Below are 12,641 nucleotides of genomic sequence, written 5' to 3'. Positions count from 1 at the left end.
AGATCGCTTTTCTGATCACAGTGACATCGGCGAGTAAGCGAGCTCACTCTTTCTGTGGAACATCTGTTCCTCATCCTTCCTTCCTGCCTAAGGTGGTTACCGATTTTTCATTTGAACCAATCTATCTTCTTACCTGTCTTTTTTCCTAACCCGCATCTGATGCCGAGAGTCTTACACAACTTGGATGTCAGACGAGCCCTGAAGTTTTACCTCGATAGAACAAGTGAACTCCGGGGCTCCTCACAACATTCGGAGACCCGAAAGGGAAACCGGATTCGAAAGCAACTATCTCCCGATGGATTGCCTCCTGTATTTCAGAAGCCTATAGCATCCAGGGCCTTCAACCTCCAAAAGGCATCCATGCTCATCTTGTACGTGGCAAAGCAGCTGATGTTGTCTTCTAAAAGTATGTTCCTTGGGAAACCATCGCCAAGGCAGCTACGTGGGCTCCCCCATAAGCTTTTTGTAAGCCTTACTGCTTGGACCTGAGCTGCAGGGCTGATGCCTAGTTTGGCCAGGCTGTTCTTAAGAATTTATTCCAGTAAAGGGATTTTTCCATCCACCCAAAGTAACTGTGGTGTGCTTGGGAATCTCCCACAAGTATGGAGGAAAGGGGACGGGACATAGGAGTATCACAAAGTTACTCACCATAGTGACTACCTTATTCCTAGTCCATAGTCCACTTTCCTCCATATGTCCGCCGTCCCCTCTAAAAAGTATCCTCTATTATTGCTTCAATGGTCTGAGACCTGGCGATAGAAAAGTTCTGAAGGACGATGCGCAGAGCTCAGGAGGGCGGGGTTACGGCCACGTGCGGTACCCTGTGTAAAAATAAAAGGACAAAAAAATAAAAATGTGTGATGCTTTTTACAAAAGTGCTCCGGTCCCGTCCCACAAGTTTGGAGGAAAGAGGACTATGAACTAGGAGTAAGGTAGTCACTACGGTGAGTGACTGTTATTCTCGGGCCCCCTTAATGCTAGGACTAAGAGCTAAGTCATGTTGCACAAGCTGAAGTTCCACCCCCCAAGTTCCAGGCCTCAACTCATAAAGGCGATGTTTGCAGCACGGTAGCCCAAACTCAGCGGTGGGCAGCCACAGGGCGATCCTGGGGCACTTCCAAAGGCTCTTCGTCAGGCTCTGAGCTGACATCAAGAATCTATGTTCCCTCCACTCCAAGGGTTGCAGCTTCTTCGCAGTACGGCTGGTGATCTTCCACAGGACAGGGCTCTACTAGGACAGCAGCAGAAGTTGGTCGCCAAGCCTTCTTCCAACAGGTCCATGGTCTCCCTGCTAGTCTTGTAGCTGGAAAGGAGTCTTTGCTCATTTAGTTTCTTCCAGGATCTCTCCAGAGTTAGTGCAGGGGTCCCTTCTTATCCTAAAAGCCAGGTAAAAGCAGCAGCTCCCACTAGCCAATGATGGATCTGCCCCCCCCCCAACACAGCCCAGTAGTGGTCCAATCGGGACCACTGGCAGCAAAACTCATGCATACCACTCAACACACTGGCACCAGTTTGTAGATTGGGACCAGCCTGCTTTCCCGGGCATTGGACGTCCAGTCACAGGCCAGGAAGAAGGCTAAAAGACCAGATGGCCAAAGGACAAGCAAAATACCTTGTGGAATGGCCATGTTTTACTACTAGCCACAGTAGCCAAAGGCAGTAAACACGGTAAGGCTAAAACGAAATGCACTAAAAATGGAAAAAGTCACTGCTGCCACCAGCTTGTCCATTTAGCACACCTAGAGTAACCAAACTCCTCTTGAGTGTTATACTAGGGCAAAACAAAAAGTGTACTCCATTTTACTGGATGGTAAGATGCACTGTACAATAACAAAGTTACCACAAGTCATAACAAGTTACTAAAAGTAGTAACACTGGGAAACTATGTTTCCCAGTACTAACAGCCTGAAGGACATGCCAATTTCCCATAACAGATGAGCAAACACCAGTGTAGTGAAGCTAAAGGCTTCACTGCGCTGTAAAAAGAACATGTCAGACACAAAAATAAAAGCAACAAGTTTGGGGGGGTCCATAGAAATGGAAGGAAAGGTGCAGTAAAAAGGAATCTTTCCGAACACTAAGAAAATAGGAACCATAGGTCAGGCAGCCCTTGGTAAAGATACCTCCTTAAAATGATGAAGTAAGTGTTCCATATCTGGGTAGACTAGCCACCCAATCTGCCTAGAAGAATCTGGAAGCACTACCTGTCCACCCAGAGGGCAATCTGTTGGAGTATAGACTATCGCTGCTGTTAACCATTTGTATCACAGCCGCAAGAACTGACACAAGAAGCCAAGTACCTGAGGGGATGCTTGAACAACAAAACTCCATGATAGGGAGAATTGTCAGAAATGTACCAATTCCCTATATTTTAGAGACCCCCAGCAACTTTGATGGATTTTGAGGACTTGATTTATTTTTTTAACGTGGAGAGGAGACCCTTTTTCCCACTCATGTATTTTAATGTGATTTTGAACTCTGCGTTTCTTGGTTGTGGAGTCTGACATCACCTTTTACATTGTCACAGAGCACCTTCAGTGCAGTGGCACAGGGAAGTATTCCAGTTTTCCCAAAGGTTTAAATACCTTCTCTTGTTTCCAAGAGCATTAAAGTGAAATTGACTATACTTTCATTTGTAACTTTCTAGACCTAGCACACACTATCTTACAATAGGGTGCTGGAGGGATTACTTGGTATCCCCTTTGTCTAGCGTCTTGTGTAACATTTTTGTTACCCTTTCTCTGATGAAACTACCGTGGTGTGCATTTACTGCGGGCTGTGTTCGCAGCTGCAGTAAAGATCCCAAGAGTGCCATTTTTGTCAAAATGGCCCTGGTCGATTTTCTTTTTCGCCATTTCTTCTTGGAAAGGTCCTTCTTGAGATTTACTCTGTGCGCCAAACCAGCTTTGGTCCCTTTGTTAGCTTGGCCTTTGGTGGGATTCAGGACTGAAGCCCGCATCTGGCCCCATGGTGTTTGCTGGGAGCAGGAAGTGAGGGAGGTGCCCAAAACACCCTGTGCTTAGTCTCCTAGGAGACCCAAATGTACTCTGTAGTGATTGGCTGGCTGACTGTCCCGCAAGGACAGCCAGGCTGGAATGAATGGGAGAGAACTGAATAAAAGGAAAGTCTCTTGGCTTGGAAGGCAGTCGACCACTGGAACGAAGGAACCGAAGAAGAGCTTGAAGAGGATGGCTGCTGCAACTCCTGGACCGTTGGTTTGCCTGGTGAAGTCCTGCTGCAGGACCGAATCGCCAAGTTCACATAGACAGAGAAGCCCCTGCAAGGACGACTTCTCCCTTTGAGTTGGTGGGACCAATCAACTCACAAGTAAGCCACCTGGACACCTATCTCGGAGCTGGTTGAATTTCCTCAGAGTTGCTGCAGGAAACAGTAGGACCAGGGAGAGGGACACTAGTTTGTGTGCTTTACTCACAGCCACCAAAATTGAAGTTTGCCAAGTGCCAACTTTGTTTTACCAGTCCCAGTGTAGTGCGGGAGTCCCCAGACGTCCTCCCTCTTGTCCCCACGACTGAGGCACAGGAACAGCGAGATCTGCAGGAACTGGCAGGAACAGAAATCCGTAAACTGCATCTTTTTCTTCATTGTAAGGTACTGCGAGTACTTGCCTCTTGCGGTGAAAGTGCTTGAAACATTTGCAACTCGCAGGCCTAATCGGCTTGTGACCCAACATATGATTCTTCTTTTTACAAACTACTTCTGAGAACTTGTGCAGAGACTTTACCGTTTACTTACCAGAACCGCTTTATCCTATCCAAGACTTTAGCCCATTGACTTTGGCCTAGCCCATTGAATTGAATCGACTCTTCTGGTGAACTCACAAGTATTTGCACTGCCTAAGAATAACTATAACCTTTCCTGTTCTAATAATCTTTACCTTTTACTCCTCTTGAAAAGTATTCTGAAATAGTATTGAAGAATATTTGTGTGTGATTATATTGCCTCCTTCTAATGCATGTTTTATAACTGACAGATACATTAATAAGTATTTATCAAAGAAACCTTGAGTGCAAGAGTTTATTTGAACATTTGTGATTGTAGACCTCTGTGTAACATCATTACTGCTCACATTCCCCTCTTGAGAATAAGCCTGGCTGCTCAGATCTGCTAAAAAAAACTGGGTAGTACAGACTTAAATCAAAGGTTGGTTTTGCTTACACTTGTAGTCCTAGTTGTGTGTAGTGGTCCCAAAGGGTACTGCATACAAACTTTGCCTAACACATAAAGAGTGAGGGCCAAGGTGTGGGACTCACTGAAGCAAAGGAGGTTGGTGAGTGGGCAATCAGCAATGTCAGGCTACTCCCTCACAACAGATGAGGACTTTTACCTAGCATGAATAATTACTCACCATTGTAACTTTTCTTAGTGTTGCATATGCCATGCCTAAAGTGGTCCAAGAGCCATTTGTCCTTTTGACTCTGAACATGCTGTAATAAAGGTACTACTCCTAGGCAGAAAGAGTACTAGGGAGGTGAGACAGCTGGTGGAGGATATAGGGCATGAAGCTCAAATGGGTAGAGCCACCACTCTTAAGCTTCTGTGCTAGGGCTTCGGAATTCCTCAGTTTTAAGTCCTCTTCTGATACATTGTAATGGGAGAACGTGCCAGTAGGGGGAATAACTACTACCATGAGATGTTTACTTGCTCTTTCTTGGCCCATCATTTTCTTTAATGCTAACAATTTCTTCTCTTTTCTACCATGCGACAGCCCTTTGTATGAACAATACTGCATTAACCACTTTAAGGATGGCCACTGTGACCAGGGCTGTAATACTGAAGAGTGTGGTTGGGATGGACTGGACTGCGCTGCAGAGGTCCCAGAGCGCCTTGCTGATGGCGTTCTTGTCATCGTAGTGTTGCTTCCACCTGAAGAGCTTCTACGCACCAGCAATGTGTTTTTGCAGAAGCTGAGTGCAGTTCTGCACACCTCTCTCCGATTCCGCATTGACAAGAACGGCGACTACATGATTTACCCATACTATCGCAGTGACTCCCGCCTGCAAAAGAGGGAGCTTGGCCAAGAAGTCATTGGGTAAGGACACCCGATTCACATTACGGCTGTGCAGCTTCCCCTGCAACAGGTCTGGCAATTGTATAGGCTTAATGATTTCGTTTTTTAATAACAAGTTCATATATAAATGAAACTACCTCAGGATGATAAGTTCAACCTGCAATACATTTTAATTTGATGTAGTAATTGTGGAAATCACTATGAGCAAACGTATGTAGGTTAGTGCTGGTATCAATCATTCTAGACTCCATAAAACGTGCATTGTTAGGGAGAATTTTCATGTATGCCAATTACCTTTAACCCTAGATACCCCCTGCTCTTTTGCTGGACTCGAGGCTTTTTAATTTTAACTCCTGAGTGAGCAGGACTTTTTTCTCATGTTTTTTTCTGACTAGGATTATTTGTGTTTCTTAGTGTTAATGGAGTCTGGTAAACTCCATAGGCATCTGCATTTTGCATTGTGACACACAGCACCTTGTGTGCAGTGCCACTGAGGAGTCAGTTGGACTTCTCAATGTTTAACTACATTTTCTTGGGTGAACTACTGTTCCCAAGATTAGTAAAATGACTCCTGTCTTACTTACCCTTTCTTTTGTGTGTCCAGCACACACCAATCTATGTGGAGTGCTGGGGAGTTACCTAGTAACTCCTTTATCCCACTTCCCATGTAACATTCTGTTACACTAACTTAAATGGCGGGTGGCAGCGGTTTCTTTTTTACGTGTGGCATATATCTGCTGGCTGATTCCTCGGCTGCAGTACAGCAACCATGGGTGACCATTTTCTCAAAGGCACCGGACTTCTTTTTTCGCCATTTCTTGACAGTTCCTTCTGGGCTTTTACTAACCTTACAAGGGTGGAGTTCTTTGTGCATTTTGCCTTTGGCGGGCTTCAGCCCTGAAGCCCGCCCAAGCGGTGGGGGGGGGGAGGGTGCCGAAACCTCCCTTTCCTTTGTCTCTAGGTGTGCCTGAATGAAACCAGTTCTGATTGGCTGGTTGGGTGATTGGCAGCCCAGAGCTGTGAATGAATGGGAACTTCTTAAAAGGCAAGATTTATGGGGCTAGAGGCAGAGACGGCCACGGGAGAACAACATTCAACGATGACGTAGAGAGATGACAGCAGCACCCACCTGGACCATGAATTGCCCAGTTAAGACCCTGTTTTCGATTCGAATGGGAAGACTCGTATGGGACGACTTCCTCCCTTGGGCTGGGGTGACCAACTAGACTTCAGACGAGCTTCAATTTGGTGCTACCCCTGTCTTGCCGTGACTTTCCAAGGCTGCAAAATCCCAATACCCAGTGATTCCTGACCATCATAGAGTGCATTGTCTAGAAGTGCAAATCAGGCCAAAACTTTGTGAGCATTCAGAGGACCCTACAGAAGCAGGAAATATTCATCCAGAGTCCTCTCGAGTCCAGGACCAAGGGATCAAGTAACTCCTAACCTGAGCCGTTTGTTCTTCTTTGGCACTGAGAAAAATGTGCCAAAACCACAAAAGGCTGCTGAATCAATGAGAATCCATTGCTGCAGAGGCCTGCTCTCGAGTGTTGCCGCAGAAGCCCACTAGACATCCTCCCTTTTGTCACCACGACCAAGGACCAGGAACAAGGGTCTGCTACACTGCAACAGGAAGGCATCCGGCTGGAACTAATTCTTCAGTTCACAGGTACTCTGGGGCTTGGAATACATCTCCCTTTTGCCAATTGTAGTGCTTCCTACATTGGAGTGTCATGTTAACCGCTTTAGAGTTGACCTCAACTCACTTGCACTGGCCTTGCAGCTTGTGCTTCTTCAAGGAGGCTCCTCTTGAGCTTCTATGATTTTGTATTTTAACTACTGACTTATCAAAAACATTTTCTAAGAGGGCATCAGAACTTTGTACTAGCCCATTGACTTTGGCTGTCCTGGCTCCCTAAAGGCACCTTTCTGAACCTATTGGCTTTGGCAATGATTGTTACCGTACAGGTTTTAATTGTTGAACACTATTATTGCTGGGATAAAAGACTGCCTACATCCCACTGGGAGAATCTGTTTTTCAATGTAGAAAGTATTTTCTGATAAAACTATATAACCTTTCCCTCCTTTATAACTCAATATTGCAAAGGTAATCACAAATAAGTGTTATTACTGATCTCAACTGATGTCACTCAATGTGCTGGAAAATGTATAACATATGGAAAGTTACTCACCTACTTTATTGCGCTTGTTAAATTGAATCTTAACTTTTGGTATTAATGTTATTAGTTGCTGCTTTTTAAAAATTGTCTAATTCCTTGTGTAGTACAGGCCTATATTAAGAGGTGGGGTTACCTAATACCAAGAGATGAGTCTTGTAAAGTCCCACACCAGTTGGATCTACAAATTCTTACCCAACAGACCCCACTAGTTAGCCTAGTCGAAGGATCTCGAGGGGTTTCTGGCTTACGTCCCAGGCTAGAGGGCTTGCAGGGGATGTAGCCTTAATCCTTTCCTGCCATAGGTGGCTCAACAGGAGCATGGCTTTTTACCTTCTCCTGCGAGGGGGCCAGAACCTCTTCACTCAAAGATTTTCAACATTTCCTGTCTGAAATGTTCCCACTCAGCTGGAGTAGAGGATTTAGTTGGAGAAATGTTCTACTTCTCTCCAGAGATCAATCAGATGAACTTGATGAGAGCGACTTATAATGCCTTTTCTTCAACCTCCTCTTAGATGACGAGGAATGGTGGGACCCACTCCAGGAGCGTGAGTTTTTGGACCTTTTCCTTAAAGGAGAGTCACCTCTCAACTTGTCAGATATCAATTGAGTCATTTATTAGGGGGCCTACCTGCTGCTAGTTTCCCTTTTGTGCTCCTTCAGAGCCTTACCGGTCATAAACTGGCAGGATTCACCGTCTGCTGTCCAATGCTCCAGATTGGGACCATTAAAGGATACGTGGCGGTGCTTTCAATCGCCTCAGAAGAGGTATTCTATTTCAAAATACCATTGATTATACAAGTTCTTAAAGGGCTCACTAATGTGTTCCCTCCTACACCTTTTCAAGTCCAAATATGGGATCTTAATATCGTATTAAAATGTCTGATATGTGCTCCCTTTGAGCCACTCCGCTCATGTCCATTAAGACTGCTAAAATTTAAAACCATCCTGTTGCGTTAACATCAGCCTGCAGGGTGAGTGAGTTGCGGGCCCAATCTAGTAACACTCAGTTTACCATTTTTGACAAACATACGGTTGTCCTTGGGGATAAACCTTCCTTTTTGGCAAAGATTTTTGGATTTCCATTTGGCGCAGAAAATTGTGCTTCCAACTTTCTATCTGCCCCCTTATTCTGGCAAGGAAGAGGAACGGCTACATAGGCTTGATCCAAGAAGGGCTTTGAGCGTTTACATGTCTCGGATGACAAAGATTCGTCAACATGACCAGCTTTTCATTGGGTACACTGGACATAAGCAGGGACTTCCGTTTACTAAACAAACTCTGTCCAGATGGATAATTCTGGCTATTTCAGAGTGATACAGATTGGCCTGGAAAGATCCCCCAGAAGGCCTAATAGTCCATTCCACAAGGGGCGCATGGCAACATCTTCCGCTCTTCAAAGATGGGTGGCGATAAGACATTTGTGTAGCAGCCAATTTGTCTACCACACTTTTACAAAGCATTACTGTCTGGATTTATCCTCTAGTCGGAAAGGAGGATTTAGAAAAGCAGTCTTCCGTTCGATCCATGACAAATCTTGTAACTGAAAATCCGTACTCCCTCTTCAAAAACCTAACACTACTTTGGGAGTCTATTATAATATGAGGAATATGTGGGAATACACACTCCATTTTAACACGTTTTTTTACCCCTGGTAACCTTCATGTTCCTCCCACGTATTCTGAATTGCCCTCCCAGCCTACCGTGCTGTAGAATTTCCAGGCAGTATGCTTTAATCTCTTTCAGAGTTTAGTACTGTCTAGGACTCACTGAGGCTGGTAATGCTGCATGAGGAAGGTGTAAAAACAGAACTGAAGCCAACGGGCGCTGTGCGTGCTATATATACCGACAAGGATGTCGACTCCGGGAAAGAAGTCCTAAAGGGACATCAAATCGACCGCATCAACGCACAGCACCCTCTGCTGAAATAAATATTCAGAAGCAGCTGAAGCTGGAAGATATCATAAGCTGAGGAATATATGGGAGGAACATCCAGTCAAAAGAACGTTACCAGGGGTAAGTAACTTGTTGGTCTGCAGCACGGTAGCCCAAACTCAGAGCTGGTCAGCCATTGGGTGGTCCAGCGGCACGTCCAAAGTCGTTGTTGTAGGACTCAGAGCTGACCTCAAATGGATGTTCCCTCCACTCCAAGGGTTGCAGCTCCTTCGCAGGATTGCTGAAGATCACCTACAAGTGTTAGACAAGATTGTATGTAGTAAATGTTGGGGAGAATTTTCAGAAATGTGCTAATTCCCTTCTACCTTAGAGACCCCCAGCTCTTTCGCTGGACTTTAGGACTTTTAATTTTGATCCTGGAGAGTGAGACCTTTTTCCCCCACTCATGTATTTTTCTATACCTTGAACACTGTTTCTTTTGGTTTTGTAGTCTGATAAACAACATAGGCATCATCTTTTTGCATTGTGACGCACAGCACCTTCAGTGCAGATTTCCTAAAGGTTTAAATACCTTCTCTTGGATAAACTACTGTCCTCCTCTCGGGAGGATAGCCCAGGGGCAACGTGCTTGCCTTGGAAGCAAGACAACAGAGCAAAACAGGTTCAATCCCCCAGTCCGCGCTTAGAAACCTCTGGGTATTAACTGCGTTATAACCTTTCGTATCCTATCCAAAAGCAGTAAAGTGAAATTGACTTTACTGACATTTTGTAGACCCAGCACACACTATCTTACATACAGTGCTGGAGGGGTTACTTGGTATCCCCTTTTGTCTAGTTTCTCATGCAACATTTTTGTTACCCTTTCTACAATTAATGGCAGTGGTTTACTTTTTCCTACCATTGTGTGTTTTTACCGCGGGCTGCGTTTGCAGCTGCAGTAAAGCACCCATGGGTGCCCATTTTGTCAAAACGACCCGGTCTTCTTTTATCACTATTTCTTGTTGGAAAGGTCCTTCTTGAGATTTACTCTGCGCGCCAAACCAGGTGTGGTCCCTTTGTTTGTTGTGTCTTTGGCGGGTTTCACTGGCAGGGGCAGGAAGTGAGGGAGGTGCCTGAAACTCCATGTGCTTAATGCACTTGGTTACAGGAATGCACCCAAAGGTGATTGGCTGCCTGTCCTTGGAGGACAGCCACCCTGCTGTGTTTAATAGCTAGCCTGCAAATGAATGGGAGAAACCTGCATAAAAGCAGAGGCTTTTAGCTTGGAAGGCAGTGTCGACCACTGGATGAAGGAATCCGAAGAAGAGCTTGGAATAGACGCCTGCTGCAACTCCTGGACCGTTGGTTTACCCGGTGAAGCCCAGCTGCAGTGCTAAGGTTCTAAATTCGCCTAGACTAGAGCAGCCCTGCAAAGGACAACTTCTCCCCTTGGGTTGGTGGGACTAATCGACCCCAAGACAAACTCAACTGGAAATCCTCTCGAAGCTGGCTGTACTTCCATTGCTGCTGAAGGAACCGAGTGCCAGCGAGAGGAACACCAGAATTGAGTGCTTTATTTTTTAGCTGGACCCGAGCTCCAGGAAGATTCTCTGGAATCCCCTTGAGCAGGGCTGACCAAGCCTGAGCCACCTCAACAGAGTGCTGGACCCCAGAAGCAAGGAAAGCCTACAAGGTGTCCAAGAACCGCAGTGGTATTATTCGCGAAAATCTGAAACTGCCAAGTGCGGCTGATCTGATGACCAGGAACAGGATCTGCCATACTACAACAGGAACAGAAGCCAGCTGAAACCAATTTCTTCAGACCTAAGGTACTGTGAACTAAGGGGTACTTACCTCGTGCTGTGTAGTTTGCTTGCTCTCAGTTGAGACTTGCATTTACTGCCTTTTGCAGAGTTGCTTGCAGTTTGGCCTTTCACAAGCCTCCCAGCTTGTGGCCCAACAGTAATTTATTTTCCAACAAAAAAATCTCTAACCTTGTGTAAGACATTTTATGTAGCTTCAAGAAGAACTTCAGCTCCCCTAGACTTTGCTCAATTGACATTGGCTGTCCTGGCTCATTGATGGACTCTTCTAACCTCTGACTTTGTGTTTAATCTGTCCCTCCAGAGTCATACATTCTTTACTCGTGTAGCTGGGAAATGGTTAATCTACATTGCAATAGGGGGTTCAAAAGTGCTTACCTGTTGGAGAAACTTGTTAACCATTGTTTCTTCCCTAACCTTTTCCTTTTTGACACACAGCTCAGTATTGCTCTAAATGTACCTGTGATATATATGTCCACAGTGTCCTAACTATTGAAGTTACCTGAGGGTGTAGGAAGTTTGTTTGCCATCCCTAAAGGGTATCTACTTGCTTATTGTGTTGTGAAGTGTATTTTTACTGTTGCATATTGACCTTTCTAAAGAAGGCTTATTTAAAACAAACTTAAGTATTTTACTTTAAACCCTTGAGCATAAGTGTTATTTGAATACTTGTCATTGTGAATCTCTATGTTGCATCTCTACAGCTCACATTTACCCCTCTTTGAGATAAGCCTGGCTACTCTACCAACTTGTGTAGTACATACCACTTGCACACTGACACCAGTTTGCGGTTTGGGACCTGCTAGTAGTAGCAAACACAAATGGCCCTCCAGTAGCCCGCCAAAAGCCTCTGCTTTCACACGCACTGGCAGTCCATGTAAGGATTTTCCTGGCCTCACAGGCCAAGAAGAACAGTAAAACACAAGATGGCCAAAGGACCAGCAAAAAACCTGCTGGCATGGCCATGTTTGACACTAGCCACAGTCAGTAGCCAAATGTTGTAAGGTTAAAACGAAATGCACCAGAAAATGGCAAAAAGGAGCTGCTGCCACCAGCTTGTCCATTTAGCACACCTAGCGTAACTAAAGATCATATTAGTGTTAGCCTAGGGCAAAGCAAAGTGTACCCATTGTACTGCATTCTAAGATGCATTGTACAATGATAAGTTACCCAAAGTGATGGTTAGTACAAGTAGTAACAAGATGAAGGGAAGTAATGTTAACCAGTACTGACAGCCTGAAGGACATGTCAATTTGCCCATGACAAATGAGCAAAAGCCAGTATAGAGAAGCTTAAGGCTTCACTGCACTGCAAAAAGAGCAGGTCAAATAGAAAAATGAAAGCAACAACTTTGGGGGTCTATAGAAATGGAAGGCAAGGTGCTGTAAAGAGACATATTTCCTAACATGCAGTCTGGATTTGCCTCGCCTCGTGGTTTGGGGCGGCTACATTGTAAAAATGTTGCTATAAGTTTGTAATGCTAATAGTCCTTGATGGGAGTAAGGTGGAGTAAGGTTAATGTGAGCTATCCACTAGATTTATATAAAGCAGGCAGGATAGTCCAAGTGACAGTAGGGAGTACAAGTTTTTGCAATGTGCGAGCAGACGCATGTGAATGCAAGAGAAGCTGGTCGAGACAACACTATATCTGCAGCAGGCAGGCTTAAACAGTAGTAGACCTTTTAGAATGATGCCTCATGGGAGGGCTGGTGAAGGTTCTGTTAGGAAAAGATACAG

The 12,641-nt window shown here is 45.1% G+C and overlaps 1 protein-coding gene across 1 annotated transcript in view; it reads left to right on the top strand.

Annotated features, from left to right (window-relative positions):
• The window catches only part of LOC138447652 (neurogenic locus notch homolog protein 3-like), a 536,025-nt gene that overhangs the window by 462,496 nt on the left and 60,888 nt on the right, over positions 1–12,641 (top strand). Inside the window, exon 26 of the mRNA XM_069603876.1 lies at positions 4,727–5,050. Coding sequence (XP_069459977.1) covers positions 4,727–5,050 — 324 coding nt within the window. The remainder of the gene's footprint in view (positions 1–4,726; positions 5,051–12,641) is intronic.

The sequence above is a fragment of the Ambystoma mexicanum genome, chromosome 3q (assembly GCF_040938575.1).
Source record: "Ambystoma mexicanum isolate Mex_15411 chromosome 3q, UKY_AmexF1_1, whole genome shotgun sequence".
Classification (NCBI taxonomy): Eukaryota; Metazoa; Chordata; class Amphibia; order Caudata; family Ambystomatidae; genus Ambystoma; species Ambystoma mexicanum.
Note: the sequence above shows the minus strand (reverse complement) of the source record. Positions and strands in the feature narration are given on the sequence as shown.